Source organism: Photinus pyralis, unplaced genomic scaffold (assembly GCF_008802855.1).
Source record: "Photinus pyralis isolate 1611_PpyrPB1 unplaced genomic scaffold, Ppyr1.3 Ppyr1.4_unclustered_Scaffold4532, whole genome shotgun sequence".
Classification (NCBI taxonomy): domain Eukaryota; kingdom Metazoa; phylum Arthropoda; class Insecta; order Coleoptera; family Lampyridae; genus Photinus; species Photinus pyralis.
Window position 1 is genome coordinate 3,880 of NW_022171603.1, and position 15,227 is coordinate 19,106.

The following is a 15,227-nucleotide window of genomic DNA, read 5'->3' on the forward strand; positions in this document are numbered from 1 at the left end:
TACTGTAAATTAAGTATTGTTTGTAACATTTAAAAGGGTGCTTTTTTTTACTTTTCGCAACCCTTTTTTTCTTCAGGATTTTCAAAAACACCGCCAATCATAATTAGACTTCACAACGCTAGCTTCATAGGAACGCGACAAATGTCCCTTACTTATACGGAAATAACGTGTAATTTTTCGAAACACCTGTGCTATCAGTGATATAAACAGTTAAACACGTGCGTTAATCAAATTTTGTCCGATAAAAACTCCTTACCACACACCACCATCTCCCTACATTTCATCGCGCAATTTCACGTTTTACAATCAATTCGGCAACGTCACACAAACAATTTATAAAATGGGAAAAATCTAAACAAAAAAAAACCAAGTATAGTTCGTTTCACCAATAATTTAATATTTCTCATTAGGTCGTTAAGTAGCGGAAATTCCCACTGCGACATTTAAAACAATAGGACAATAGCCCCCATTTAACTAAAAGTCAGCGGTTCTTAATAAAATTTTAATGTTTCAAACGCCAAATTGTAATTGGGGAAACTACTTGGAATGTGTCTACCTATTTAATTCATACATGAATATGGTATCAACACGATTAATGTCGTTAATGTCCTATCGACGCATTCCTTAAGGAACTACAATTAAAATATATCGATTATTAAGGAAATGGACCGATTTATACGAGCCGAGATACGAGCACTACAAATTGGCGTTTGAAACATTAAAATTTTATTGAGAACCGCTGATTTTAGTTAAATGGGGGCTATTGTCCTATTGTTTTAAATTTCGCAGTCGGAATTCCCGCTACTTAACGACCTAATGAGAAATGTTAAATTATTGGTGAAACGAACTATATAAATATTGTGCGCAACTTTAGTGCGGATAAAGCGCATTTTTTAAACCGAAATAGCTTAGTAAATGGTTAGGTTATAAGGTAGTAGAGTTAAACCTTTCAAATAACTACTATTTAGTTGCCGCTTTCCTTGACATTATGGGGGCCTATGATTCGGTTAATGTGAATATCCTAAAAAACAAGCTTCTTAGCATGAATATTCCACATCGAGTTGGTAACCTCCTTTGTAACCTTTTAATAGACTTAGACAGAGTAGCTTTTAGAGCTGGACAAAATGGACTCATCGGTCCACGTACGTTTCAACAGGTTTAGTACTAGCGGTATAACGGAAATTCTTGAAAGATACTGCATTTTTTTATACCAAGGTGCCACTTGGTACAGTTGTTCCTTAGAGCCATTTAAACGATTTGACCCAAAGAACACTTGACATTTTCCGTGTGGGTAGATTTTAGAGGGGTTGGGGGTGATTTATTGTAACATTTTTTAAAAAACTAAATATGGCCTAGAGACGAGATCTGGGTGTCGATTTCGTATGATTTTAACCCGAGGAATCCAATGGTAGCGCCAGAAATGTAATCCGGATACCGGAAGTCCGTGAAAAGCCGCTATTTTTAGAAAATGACAGACTTTTGATCGAATTATATTTTTAAGGCACACCGGGTCGTGTAAGGTGTCTAGACTTATGTTTTTGGGGTCAGGGAATTAATTTATGATAACAAATATAACCTACTGGTATCGGAACTGCATGAGAGGCTTCCCTACTGCACTTTTTGAACACATCGCGCGCGGTGAAACCCAAGATATTCCAAAGTTTTAATATATAAACTTATATTATTTTATTTAATAAAAATACCCATTAACAAAACATAAGATATATTAAAACATGAGGTAAAAAATGTATAAGCCTATGAAGAATCACCAAGTACATCGCTGACCTCCTCTGAGATTGCGTTATCACCACTGAAAAGGAATTTTACATATAAATAGTAAAGGTTCGGTAGTAAATTAGGTATATTCGAAAGTATACAATATTCTTACCCTTTGTTTGAGCAATCTCCCATACATTTTTGGCATGCAGGGGAACATGGTAATCCGTGTCGCCGCAGCACGAGTTGGAGGAGCACATAAGAAGGGCGGCGTATGTCGCTGGCCATATCTGGGGATGTGCAAACCAGGTGATGAGAAGCTCTACAAGTCCAGAAGGATGGGGATGGACTCTTGAAGCCAAATGCAGGAAGGTTCTGTATTGTATTCCAAGCTGCCACAAGTATGGAAGGCAGTCCGTGCTCTGAACAGGTGTGGCTGCGGACAGGCTGCGAGACCCTTCGGTGCAGCTGCCGGCGACACGGATTGCCGTGTTCCTCTGCATGCCAAAAATATATGGTAGATTGCTCAAACAAAGGGTAAGAATATTGTATACTTTCGGATATACCTAATTTACTACCGAACCTTTAATATTTATACCGAGTGAATATTCCCAAAACGAACATAGGGAATTAACATGGGAAAAGGGGTTTTTGTAGATAGTTGCTCCCCATGTTAACTTAGAGGGTTGATCATGACACCAATCGAAAGAAGATTTTTTCCTCGTCTAATGATATACGAATTAGTTCATTTTCAGGTGTATTTCTCACTATATTATCAAAAACTCGAGAAATCCACTTACCAAAATCATGTTAAGCCATGACTAAGACAAAAAGCAGATTCAAACGTCGAAATCAATATCAGTTTATGACGCCTGGCCTGGCATTAATTTTTTTTGTAAAATGCGGTTCACTGAGGAATAGTACATTACGCACCGAGCGCGAAAGTAGCTTATTTTTCGAAGAATGTTAACCACCTGAGGCGCGCAGCGCCGAGGGTGGTTTTATTCTGAGAAAAATAAGCTTTCGCCGAGGTTCGTATATGACTTTATTCACAATCGTAAGAAATTACAAAAATGTTAAATAAATTGTTTAAATTTTGCATTTTCTTCTCATTTTGTTAGTGGAAAAATGTCACACAGTTGGTACAACTGTCAAACATCCGTCAGTTACATTTTACGCGGCCGTACTTTTACGAAAATTTGAATTCAAAATTGAAAATGTCTGATTCAGAAGAGATTATATGTACTCCCCCTGAGTTACGAGAAGTTGCAGAGACAGTTTCAAAACGTATACTGCCAGATAAAAGTAAAAAACGATACGAACAAACTTACAATTTGTACAAGGCCAGGTGTTTAGAGAAACGTACCCCAATAGGTTCTGAAAGTTCGTTATTGACATACTTTAACGAATTAATAAAGGTTAAAAAACCGTCAACACTATGGGCTACGTATTCAATGCTACGCTCAACTTTAAATTTAAATAAGAGCGTGGACATCACCAAATTTTATAATCTGATCGCCTTCATTAAGAAGCAAAACGTTGGATACAAGCCAAAGAAGTCGGAGGTTTTCAGCAAGGATCAAATAGAGCGATTTTTGAATGAAGCACCTTTTGATTATTATTTACCACAGAAAGTAAGTAGCTATTAAATAAAACGACAATCGTATTTGACAAAGACGTAAACATTTTATTAAATTATGCTTTGTAGTGATACAAGTTCATACAAAGCCACTTTCATTAGAGTACTAACTTTGTGTTTATTTGTAGGTACTAGGTTGTTCTAATAATTGGCATATCAGGCGCCTGCAGAACGGATGAGCTCATAAAAATGAAGCTGTCCGATGTAGATTTTTTGGGACATCGTGTCAACTTTATTATACCCGACACGAAAACCTATAATAGTAGATCGTTTGTGGTGACCGATGCTAAATGGATAGGTTTCTTAAAGCAGTATGTTGACCTGCGTAACAATATTGACAATGAGAGATTTCTTCTACAAATGCGTTTTGGGAAAATTACAAAACAACCAATTGGTCATTCCACAATTGCTCAATACCCTAAAAAAATTGCATCATTTCTCAAATTGAAGGACGTAGATAAATTTACGGGGCATTGTTTCCGTCGAACAGCGGCAACTCTGTTAGCAAATGCCGGTGGAGACACCCTTCAATTAAAGCAATTGGGAGGGTGGAAATCTGCATCGGTTGCGGGTGGTTATGTTGACCAGTCTCTTCATGGCCAAGAGAGAATAGCGCAAAATTTGTCGTCATCCACAAGTGTCACGGGAGATGAACAATCTAATGCTTCCGTTCCAAGTTGCTCCCGAATAACATTTCCTGTTGCGTCTACTACTCAAGAAATCAACTTTTCTACTGAGCAAGCCAAGCAAGGCCTGATTGTAACTAACAACAGCGGTCAGTCCAATGTAACCATCAATTTCAACAATTGTAGTTCTTGAATTTGTATCTTTTCGTTAATAGAATCGTTATTTTTTCTGCATTGGTACGCCCGTTTCTGTAAATTTGATCGGTTTTACTTTATTAACCCAATAATGAACTTACCAAGATAATGTTATTTTGAGGTTAACGAATTACAACCATCTGTGATTACAACTTTAGATCAAACCAACTCGAAACCAACAGCCAATTAGACATGCATCTCTGCTATACCGTGACTCCCTCAGCAGCGCGCAACCGCAAGCGCTTGAATTTGAATTCGCTTATGCAGGTGCAAGCGTTTGTTTTGTTTATAATACCTATGAATAAACAATGATATTACCATTACGAGTATATTTTTTACTCGTAGATTTACCCCTTACCCTTAAACAGTTTACCGCAAATTTAAATTCTAGCGTGTTTACGGTTGCGCAGTGCCGAGGTCACTGAGAGAGTCACTGTGCAACAGAGATTCAAAACTCCATCTCATCTTGTGCGCCATCTGTGACTGATATTCGTAGCTATTACTTCCTTTCCTTAGCGCGGAAGTTCATACTTTCGAACTTAATAAAGTTACGGCCGACTTTCAAACTTCTTTAATGAGACGAATGACTCTTATTACTAACCGATTGTGAATAAAAGTATTTATAATAAACAACGTTTACAGCGGGAATGTTTACTCTAGTACGCGATATTTCAATTCGTTAGGAAATTTCCATGGCTTAACATGATTTAGCTAATTGGATTTATTGCCGAATTTTTGATAAAATAATGAGAAATACACCTGAAAATAAGCTAATTCGTATATCATTAGATGAGAACAAAATCTTCTTTTGGTGGTGTCCATACAAACCCTCTAAGTTAACATGGGGAGCAACGATCGGCAAAAAACGTTTTTCGCATGTTAATTTTCTACGTTCGGTTTTAAAATATTCTCCCGGTATGTGAAATTCCTTCACCACTGGGTGATAACGCAATCACAGAGGAGGTCAGCGATGTACTTGGTGATCCTTCATAGGCTTATAAATTTTTTACCCCATGTTTTAATATATTTTATGTTTTGTTAATGTGTATTTTTATTAAATAAAATATTACAAATTTATATAGGTATTAAAACTTTGGAATATCTTGGGCTTCACCGCGTGCGACGTCTTCAAAAAGTGCAGTAGGAAAGCCTCTCATGCAGTTCCGATGCCAGTAGGTTATTTTTGTTATCATAAATGAATTCCCTGACCCCAAAAACATAACTCTAGACACCTTACACGACCCGGTGTGCCTTAGAAATATAATTCGATCAAAAGTGTGTCATTTTCTAAAAATGGCGGCTTTTCACGGACTTCCTGTATCCGGATTACATTTCTGGCGCTACCATTGGATTCCTCGGGTTAAAATCATACGAAATCGACACCCAGATCTCGTCTCTAGGCCATATTTAGTTTTTAAAAAAATGTTACAATAAATCACCCCCAACCCCTCTAAAATCTACCCACACGGAAAATGTCACGTGTTCTTCGGGCCAAATCGTCTAAATGGCTCTAAGGAACAGCTGTACCAAGTGGCACCTTGGTATAAGAAAATGCAGTATCTTTTGGTATACCGCTAGTACTAGTGTTATTTCTCCAGTCCTCTTCAATGTGTACACCAAAAATATTCACGACGATAGCATAGACGGTCAACTAATTCAATACGCAGACGACTTTGTAGTCTACAATTCGAATTGGAAAATTGAGGAATGCTCTCATCACAACATATCTGTAATATCTAAAAAGATGGATTCTGTAGGGTTCGCGCTAACGTCTGAAAAATCGAATGTCACCATATTCACCAGACATATAACATTCGAAACATCGAAGCGGTACATAATAAATAATAATGTCTCGTACCAAGTTTCTAATATGGATTCGTATTTAGGTTTTAAACGGGGGCGGGACACTTCGCCGAATGCCCACAACGCCGACCCGATTTTTGGATGGTCCATATCGCCGACTAGGGACACTACGCCGACGGACACTACGCCGACAGTGCCCACATCGCCGACAAGTGGACAAGGTGTGAAAATTGTACCCTGGATCTTATCTTGATACAACCATACTCAAAATCAAAGATATTGAATAATATTGACAAGCTTTTTAATTTGTTTATAGAATACAACTACTTCAATTATTTTTTATAACATTCACTCCTTGATACTTTATACAAAGTTTGTACAGAACACTTTTCAACACCTTCCCTCAAACTTTGCACAACAATGTTCATCACTTTCAGTTCATTAACACATCCCTAAACCGTTTAAATTTAATTGGCAATAATGGCTTAGTAAGTATGTCGGCTATTTGATATTCGGTGGGACAATGTATTAAATCAAATACACCTTCACTTAATTTTTCACAAATGAAATAATACCGCACATCAATGTGTTTGCTGCGCTGATTAAACTTCCCATTTTTTATTAGTGCGATTGTGCTCGTGTTATCAATTTGAAATTTAATTTTTAAATTTTCGCCTATCAACTCTTCAATCAAGGCTTTCAAAAATAAAACTTCCTTCAGAGCTTCAGCTGCACTTATGAATTCAGCTTCCATAGATGAGAGTGCTACGATGGGTTGCCGTCTTGAACACCAGCTTATTGGTGTTCCATTAAGGAAACATACATATCCAGTAGTACTACGTCTACTTTCTAGATCATTAGCATAATCGCTATCCGTGTACACTACCATCTCATTCAAATTTCCATTCTTTTTGAAGAACAAACCTAAATGTTTGGTTCCTTTCAAATATTTTATTGTACGTTTTACATTTTTTACATCCGAGTCTGATGGATTTTCCAGGTATCGAGATTCCTTTCCAACAGCAAAACTGATGTCCGGACGTGTTTTTGAACTGAGGTAGAGCAGGCTTCCTACTGCTTCACGATATGGGAAAATACCTTTTAAATTTCGATCAGTCTCATCTTTTGTCATGATTGGTATTTCCGAATCCTTAGCATTAGTCAAACCAAATTTTTCTGCTACTTGTTCGCAGAACAAAGACTGTGATAAACGAATTCCATTCGTTTCTTGTGAAATTTCCATTCCTATGAATGTTCCTGCTGAATGATCTACTGTAATTTCGAACATCTTTTTGATATTGTTCAAAATTTCATCTACCTCTTGCAAATTCTTCCCCACAATTATTCCGTCGTCCACGTATACAGCAAGATAGACAGTATTTGATTCATTTTTAAAAATACAACTATCGCATTTTAGTGGTTTCAGTCCAATTTTGTTGAGCCTCTTCGTCAAAGTTTGATTCCACAATAACGGTGATTGTCTTAACCCATATAAACTTCTCTGTAACTTACATATCATTCCTTCCTTCTTTGGATAACCTTCCGGAATTTGCATGAATGTTTCGTCTTTCAGTTCCCCATGAAGAAACGCTGTTTTTACATCAAAGATTCTTATTTTAAATTCTTTAGCAGCAGCAGACGATAGTAAGAAGTACTCGCAAACTTGTCATATTTACCACAGGACTATATGTTTCTTGAAAATCTATTCCTCTTTCTTGTTGAAAACCTCTTACAACTAGTCTAGCTTTCCTGGTTCCATTTTCTTTTCCTTTGAATATCCATTTGCTATTCAAAATTTTTGTGCCTTTCGCTTCTTCGGTTTTTACAAGAATCCAGGTTTTGTTTTTCGCAATAGACATTTTTTCCTCATTTATCGCTTTCTCCCAAAGCTCTTTATCTACACTTTTCATTACGTCAGTGTATGTTAACATAACGTAATCATTAAAATATGCTGGTCGTCCCAGACGAGTTCGATCTCTTAGTCCTAGAAGGCCCTTTCTGTTCAGATCTGCATTATTTCCTTCTTCAGAATCCGTGTCGTCCATGATATCAGAATTAAAATGATTTTCGTCACTGTCATTCTGATATTCTGGCAACAGCATATCATTATACGACTCATCAGCATCACCATTACGTTCTTGTTCCAGCAAATCCAAATTAACAATTTGTGGTTCTCTAACAATCTGAGAAACATCTTCAGATGATTTTGTTTCTTTTACAAATTGCACATCTCGTGAGATTACAATTCTTTGTTTGTTTTCATCCCAGCAACGATATCCAATTGCTGAATAACCAACCAATTTCAATTTTACCGATTTTGATTCCAATTTCTTTGTACTCGGCAAAACCTTTACATACACGTCACTACCAAAAATTTGTAAATTCTTCAAATTTGGTCTAATGCCTGTCCAGGCCTCAATTGGAGTTTTACCAATTATCGCTGATGATGGTGACCTATTTGTTACATAACAAGCTACTCTTAATGCTTCATTCCAGAACGTCTTTTCAATTTCAGCGTCAAACAACAGTGCACGCATTTTTTTCGCACAATGTACGATTTAGACGTTCCGCTTTTCCATTAAGCTGTGGACTGTACGGAGTGGTCCAATTTATAACAATTCCTTTGTTCGCACACCAATCTTTTAATCGCAGAAATTCTGTACCATTATCGCATTTCAGAACTTTAACTTTCTTACCCTTTTGTGTTTCCACCTTGTTGATAAATTTCTTGACTATTTCTACCACATCCGACTTCTTTTCAAAAGGATAAACTTCACAATAATGAGTATAGTCGTCTAAAAATGAGACAAAGTACTTTTCTTTACAATACGATTCATGTTCTATTTGACACACATCCGTGTGTATAATTTCTAGTTCCTCCGAAGCTTCTGGAAGACTACCTAAGAAAGGTGTTCTTGCATGTTTCGCTTTTATGCAAACTTCACAAGCGAAATCTTTATTTTCTCTAAATTGTATGCCGTCAGCCATGCTACAAAGATTTTTCAAATTTGTACCACCAAGATGTCCCAGCTTCTTGTGCCATATTTCTTGTGTCAGTAGGACTTTGGGTTTTTCACTTTCTATGTTTACGGCGTACCAGCCTTGATTTGTTTTCCTTCCCTTAATCAAAACTTCACCATCCTTTCTTATAATAACACTATCTTTCTCAAATACTACGTCTCCGCCATTCTGTGTAATTTTGGTGACGGATATGAGATTTGTGCTTACATCAGGAACGTACGCCACATTTGTAAGATCACACTTGTTACCTTTTATGGTTCCCGTAGCTGTTCCCGCCATTTTACAGTTGTTTGCAACTGTAAATTCGAGTTCTGCATGTTTTACATTTTCCAACAATCTTATATCATTCGTCATATGACAACTGGCTCCACTGTCCACGATGAAATTCCCATCAGGGTCATTACCTGTTAATGATTGTCCCTATTTCTAAAGAAACATTTGCTTGTGTCGTGATTGTTACGTTTGCAGATGGTACAATGCAGTCTTTCCGGTTGTCTTAGGTCGTTGTTAGAATTCGAACGATCTAAGTTTCTTTTACAATCACGTGCAAAATGTCCTCGCTGATTGCATTTTCTACATCGGTACTTAGTCCTTTCCGCAATTTTAAATGCAATAGCTTCCACTGGAATGTCATCAGATTTCGTTTTTAGTTCCTCCGTTGAAAGACGTGCCACCAGGTTTGATAGCGTCCTTTCTCCTACAGCAGTAGATTCCCATGCACTTGCAAAATGAGAAAATGTGTCAGGTAACATTAATAATATTTTTGACATTAGCATAGTATCCGATACATTTTCGTTTAAAGACTTTAACCTGAATGCAATGTTTTGTAGTGATGCAACATTTTCCGCAACACATTGTCTATCATCAAATTTGAATTGATAGAATTTACTTAACAACGTACATTTCAAGGTATCGGTATCACGCTCAAAAATACTTTTTAGTGCGTCATACATTTCTTTTCCCGTACTTTTGGTCATTAAATGTATGACCACGCTTTTATCTACTGTAGTAATTAAGATTTTTTGAACCTTGGCATCCTGTCTTTTCCATTTAGAAATTATATTTTCAACTGCAGTTTTACCTTCTCCTTCTACCGGTTCAGGGCATAATTCTGTACCGTCAACGTGTCCGTAAATACCCGCCGCTTTCAACAGAATATCTATTTGAAACTTCCACAGAGAGTAACCCTCTGAATCCTTAAGTTTTTCTATGGAGTTCAGCTCATTTTGTTGTTCCGCCATTGTTCCAGTTTGTGACATCTGTCGTTATTTTTCAACTGCAAGGCACCAACTTCCAAGCTAATCCTTTTTTAGTTATTTCAAGTTCTCCAACCACGCTCTGCTACCATGTGAAAATTGTACCCTGGATCTTATCTTGATACAACCATACTCAAAGGTTTAACGTCCAGTAGTTCAAGCTATAAAGATGCAGTTGAGCTTTTAAAGGAGCAGTACGGAAATAACGAAAAAATTGCCGATAACTACACTCAACAGCTGTTAGCTTTAACTCCAGTCAAAACCACAAATGATGTTTCATTGAGAAAATTATACAATACAGCTTCAAAAATAACGCGATCTCTGCAGACGCTGGGAGTGTCTCCACAAAATTATGGGATGATGGTGAAATCTATTTTATTAAAAGCACTACCCTTTACTATGAGAACTGAATTCCTCAAACGACAGGTTACAACTAATGATAATGATGATAACGAGTCTGTTGCTGGAAGTGTCATAAGTTCTAAAGAAATCTCATATGAACATCAAATTTCTCAACTTTTAAACTTTATTAAGTTAGAAGTAGAATCAATTGAACAGGCTAAAGTTTTGGAAGATGAGCCTAAAAGTAACGAGAAAAATTCAGTTCACAAAAATAGATTTCAGAAATCTAGTGATAAAACGTGCACAGCAGCAGGTTTGCTTACATCTGTAAAAGAACAGTGCTTGTTTTGCAACTCTAACGATCATGGCGCGATGGATTGTGATAGCAAAATAACGCTGGCGCAAAAGAAAGAGATTTTAAAATCTAAAGGGTGCTGTTTCCGATGTACCAAGTCGAATCACAATTCAAGGTTTTGTCGAGTAAATGTATCTTGCGCAAAGTGTAAAGCGAAACACGCAACGTCTATGTGTGATCCAGATTATAAGAAGAAATCTGCAACTGTAACTGAATCCACGAAAAATGACGCATCGAGTAGTAAATTTGAGTCGACAAATTTGTTAGCGAACGGGTGCTTAGGCAAAATAATTTATTTACAAACCGCTTGTGCACAAATAATAACGAACAGTGGCCTACCTAAGAGTTTTTTACGTATGGTTATAGATGGAGGTAGCCATTTAACTTTTATCAAAGAATGTGTGTCACGAAAGCATAACTTACCTGTTATAGGGACACACAAAATATCGATAATGCCTTTTGGAAAATCTGAAAGGGCTCCGGCTCGCTTATGTCGAAAAGTATCATTAACGTTGAAAAGCGAGTATATTAACGATGAGGTGACTATCAACGCGATTGAAGTGCCCGAAATTTGTTTTGATTCATTGAGCGCACCGTCATTAAAAGAACCATTGATACATGAGTTCAGCATAAATTATCGATTAGCGGATTTGTGCGACTCTAACGTTAACGTTCATCATGGAATATCGCTTTTAATTGGTTCTGATTTTTATTGGAAGATAGTGACCAATAACACGAAGAAAATCACTGAAGACTTGATGGCGATCGAAACCAAATTTGGTTGAACAATTCACGGTGTAGGCAGCGGACATTTTAACGAATACGCGTTTTCGGTCGGGATTAACGTGGCGAACATTTTACACGTACAGTGCGAGCTCGATTGTGAGACTGTTGGTAACGGGTTAGAAAACTTTTGGACTCTTGAAACAATCGGGATAAACAATGATAACGTGACGGACAAATCTCATACAAAACACTTTTTAGATGAGAATATAACTTTTGAAAACGATAGATATTGTGTTGCCATGCCTTGGATAGAGCCAAACGTACGGGTTGATTCTAACTTTAACGGTGCCTTCAATAGGCTAAAGTCATTAACGCGCAAACTCAACGAACGCGGCAAACTTCGGGAATACGATTGTGCGATGCGTGAATACATGAACAATGATTGTGCCGAACTTTTACCGGAAGTGACAAATGACATTCGAATTTATTTTATGCCGCACCGGGCGGTATATCGGGATGACAAAGACACTTCAAAATTAAGGATCGTGTTTGACGCGTCGGCGCACGCCCCTGGTATGCCTTCGTTAAATGACGTACTTTTGCAAGGCGAAAATTTAGTGCCGTTTCTTTTACGAATTTTAATGAACTTTCGTGTCGGACGAGTTGCATTTACAGCCGATATCGAGAAAGCTTTCTTGCAAATCGCTATAGCAGAACGCGATCGTAATTCTCACAGTTTTTTGTGGTATAGCGTTCCTATTGATGACGTCAATAATCTTCCACGAATATCAAAATACCGAATGAAACGTGTAACGTTTGGGATTAAGTGCAGTCCCTTCTTGCTGGCGGTTACACTTAAGAAACTTTTACAATCGCAGCCGGAAAATCTAGCAGACACTTGCGAAATTCTGAGGTCTTCATTCTATGTGGATGACTTGGTAGTAGCAGTTGATAACGTAACTCAAGCCAAACGTATTTACCAAGAGTCTAAAGAAATTTTAGCTAAGGCTAATATGAATTTACGTAAGTGGAACAGCAATAACGTTTCGCTCAGAAAATTGATGAAATGCGAGGAAAACGTTAATGCCAAGAAAGTACTTGGAATTTTATGGTACCATATCGATGACGAGTTAGCAGTAGATATAACTTCAATTTTAAATGAAATCGATAATAAATCTATAACGAAACGTGGGGTGCTACAAATAGTATCGAAAATTTATGATCCACTTGGCTTTATGAGTCCCTTTTTGGTAAGAGCAAAGATATTGCTCCAAGAAATTTGGAAACTTAAGGTCGACTGGGATTCAACCACACCTGATAATATCACCAATGAATGGTTGAGATGGTGTTTTGAACTGAAATCTTTGAAACATTTTTCGTTTACCAGATGTGCACTCGAAGACAGAAACTCCGAAGTTTCACTTCACATTTTTGCGGACGCGAGCCCAAAGGCGTATGGAGCAGTGGCGTATCTCAGAGTAGTTAACGAAAACGAAGTCGAATGTAACTTTATCATGTCTAAGGGTAGAGTAGCTCCAATTGACAAAAAGGGAGATAAGAGCTTAACGTTACCAAAACTGGAACTCACCGCGGCAGTCTGTGCAACTCGACTTCAGAAATTTATACTTGAAAATATTGACGTTAAATTTCATTCCTGCACTTTGTGGACAGATTCGAAAATAACGATATATTGGATCATGGGCAAAGCTGACAGGTGGAAACCGTATGTTCGCAGTCGTGTAACTGAAATTAAGAAGAACTCAGTTGGAGTATGGCGCCATTGTCCAGGGGCAGAGAATCCAGCAGATTTACTAACGAGGGGTGTAACATCTAAAGGTCTTATGACATCGGAAGTTTGGAAACATGGACCTAATTGGCTGAAATTTAAACCAGAAGAATGGCCTGAAGAAGATATCGCGATAGGATCTGAAGCATCTGTTTTGCTAGTACAAGGAGAAGAAGTAATCCAGAATAACGAACCAATCTTCAAACTTGAGAGATTTAGTAGTTTGGAGAAAATCTTTCGCATTACCGCTTATGTTAAAAGATATTACCATAATCTAAGAAATAAAAAGAACAAAAGAACTGGAAGCTTGAAGGCTCAAGAGTTAAAGGAGGCTGAAAGATATTGGATAAAGGTAACTCAAGGACAGCATTTTTCAAGTGAAATAGCTGACCTAAGGCGAGGTAAAAAAATTGAACCCTCTTCTCGAGTTTTAACGCTAAGTCCCTTTCTTGATGAAGACGATATAATGAGATTAGGAGGCCGTTTACAGGAAAGCTCCTTACCGTACCAAACGAAATATCCTGTGGTGTTACCTAAAACGTCATTTCTAACGGATAAACTTATTTCGAACTCTCATGTTTCCACAATGCATGGTGGAGTAAACGTGACGATGGTACATATAAGAAAACGATTTTGGATTTTACAATGCAGGCAAAGAGTAAAATCTATACTGAGCAAATGCATAATTTGCAAGAGATTACGAGCAAAACCTGGCAATGAACCTTTTGCACCCTTACCAAGAAGTAGGGTGTCTTCAGCAGAACCATTTAAGGTAACGGGCCTAGATTTCGCTGGACCTCTATACATTATCAACGAATCGAGGCGGCAAAAGGCTTACATCATGCTGTTAACGTGTGCTGTGGTACGTGCCGTACATCTTGAAATAGTTCCTAATCTAACAGCAGAGAGCTGTATTAACGCATTTAGACGGTTCATTTCAAGAAGGGGAGTTCCGGATATCATTTATTCCGACAACGCGAAAACATTTAAGAGAACAGCTTTAGAATTGAAAGAATTATACAAAATAATTTGCACCGATAAATTTCAAAATTTTGTCACAGGACGTCGCATTGAATGGAGATTTATTGTGGAGCGCGCCGCGTGGTGGGGCGGATTTTGGGAACGGATGGTCAAAACTGTAAAAGATGCTCTAAAATTGTCACTTGGAAAGAAATCCCTTGATTGTGACGAATTACAAACCATCATTTCAGAAATTGAAGCTACGGTGAATATGAGACCGCTTACCTACTTGGATGATCAGCCCGAAAATTTAATGTTTTTGACACCAGCACATTTCCTTTTGGGTAGTAACGAATGTGGATTTGGTGACAAGCTTTTTAATTTGTTTATAGAATACAACTACTTCAATTATTTTTTATAACATTCACTCCTTGATACTTTATACAAAGTTTGTACAGAACACTTTTCAACAACAAGGGACACAACCCCGACCATGCCCACATCGCCGACAGGTGTACAAGGGACACAACGCCGACCATGCCCACTTCGCCGACGGACACTACGCCGACCGTGCCCACATCGCCGACAAGTGTGCAAGGGACACTAGGCCGAACGTGCCCACAACGCCGACTATTCGGAAAAAAATTACTAGGGACACTACGCCGACAGCGACCACATCGTCGACAATGGAGAAGTTTCCAGTTTTTTGTTATTAATTAATTATGACAATTCCTCCACAAATGGCAAAGTTACAAGACTTTCAAGTTGCGATTGGAAAAATAATTTCGAGACGTCACTTCAT

General features: G+C 37.7%; 1 protein-coding gene across 1 annotated transcript; it reads left to right on the forward strand.

Annotated features, from left to right (window-relative positions):
* The first annotated feature begins 10,655 nt into the window (after positions 1-10,655).
* LOC116182304 lies at positions 10,656-14,694 on the forward strand. Its single transcript, XM_031502827.1, has 3 exons — positions 10,656-10,842; positions 11,755-14,603; positions 14,677-14,694. The coding sequence occupies exons 1-3, from the start codon at positions 10,656-10,658 to the stop codon at positions 14,692-14,694; spliced, it is 3,054 nt and encodes a 1,017-aa protein (XP_031358687.1).
* Positions 14,695-15,227: the final 533 nt, after the last annotated feature.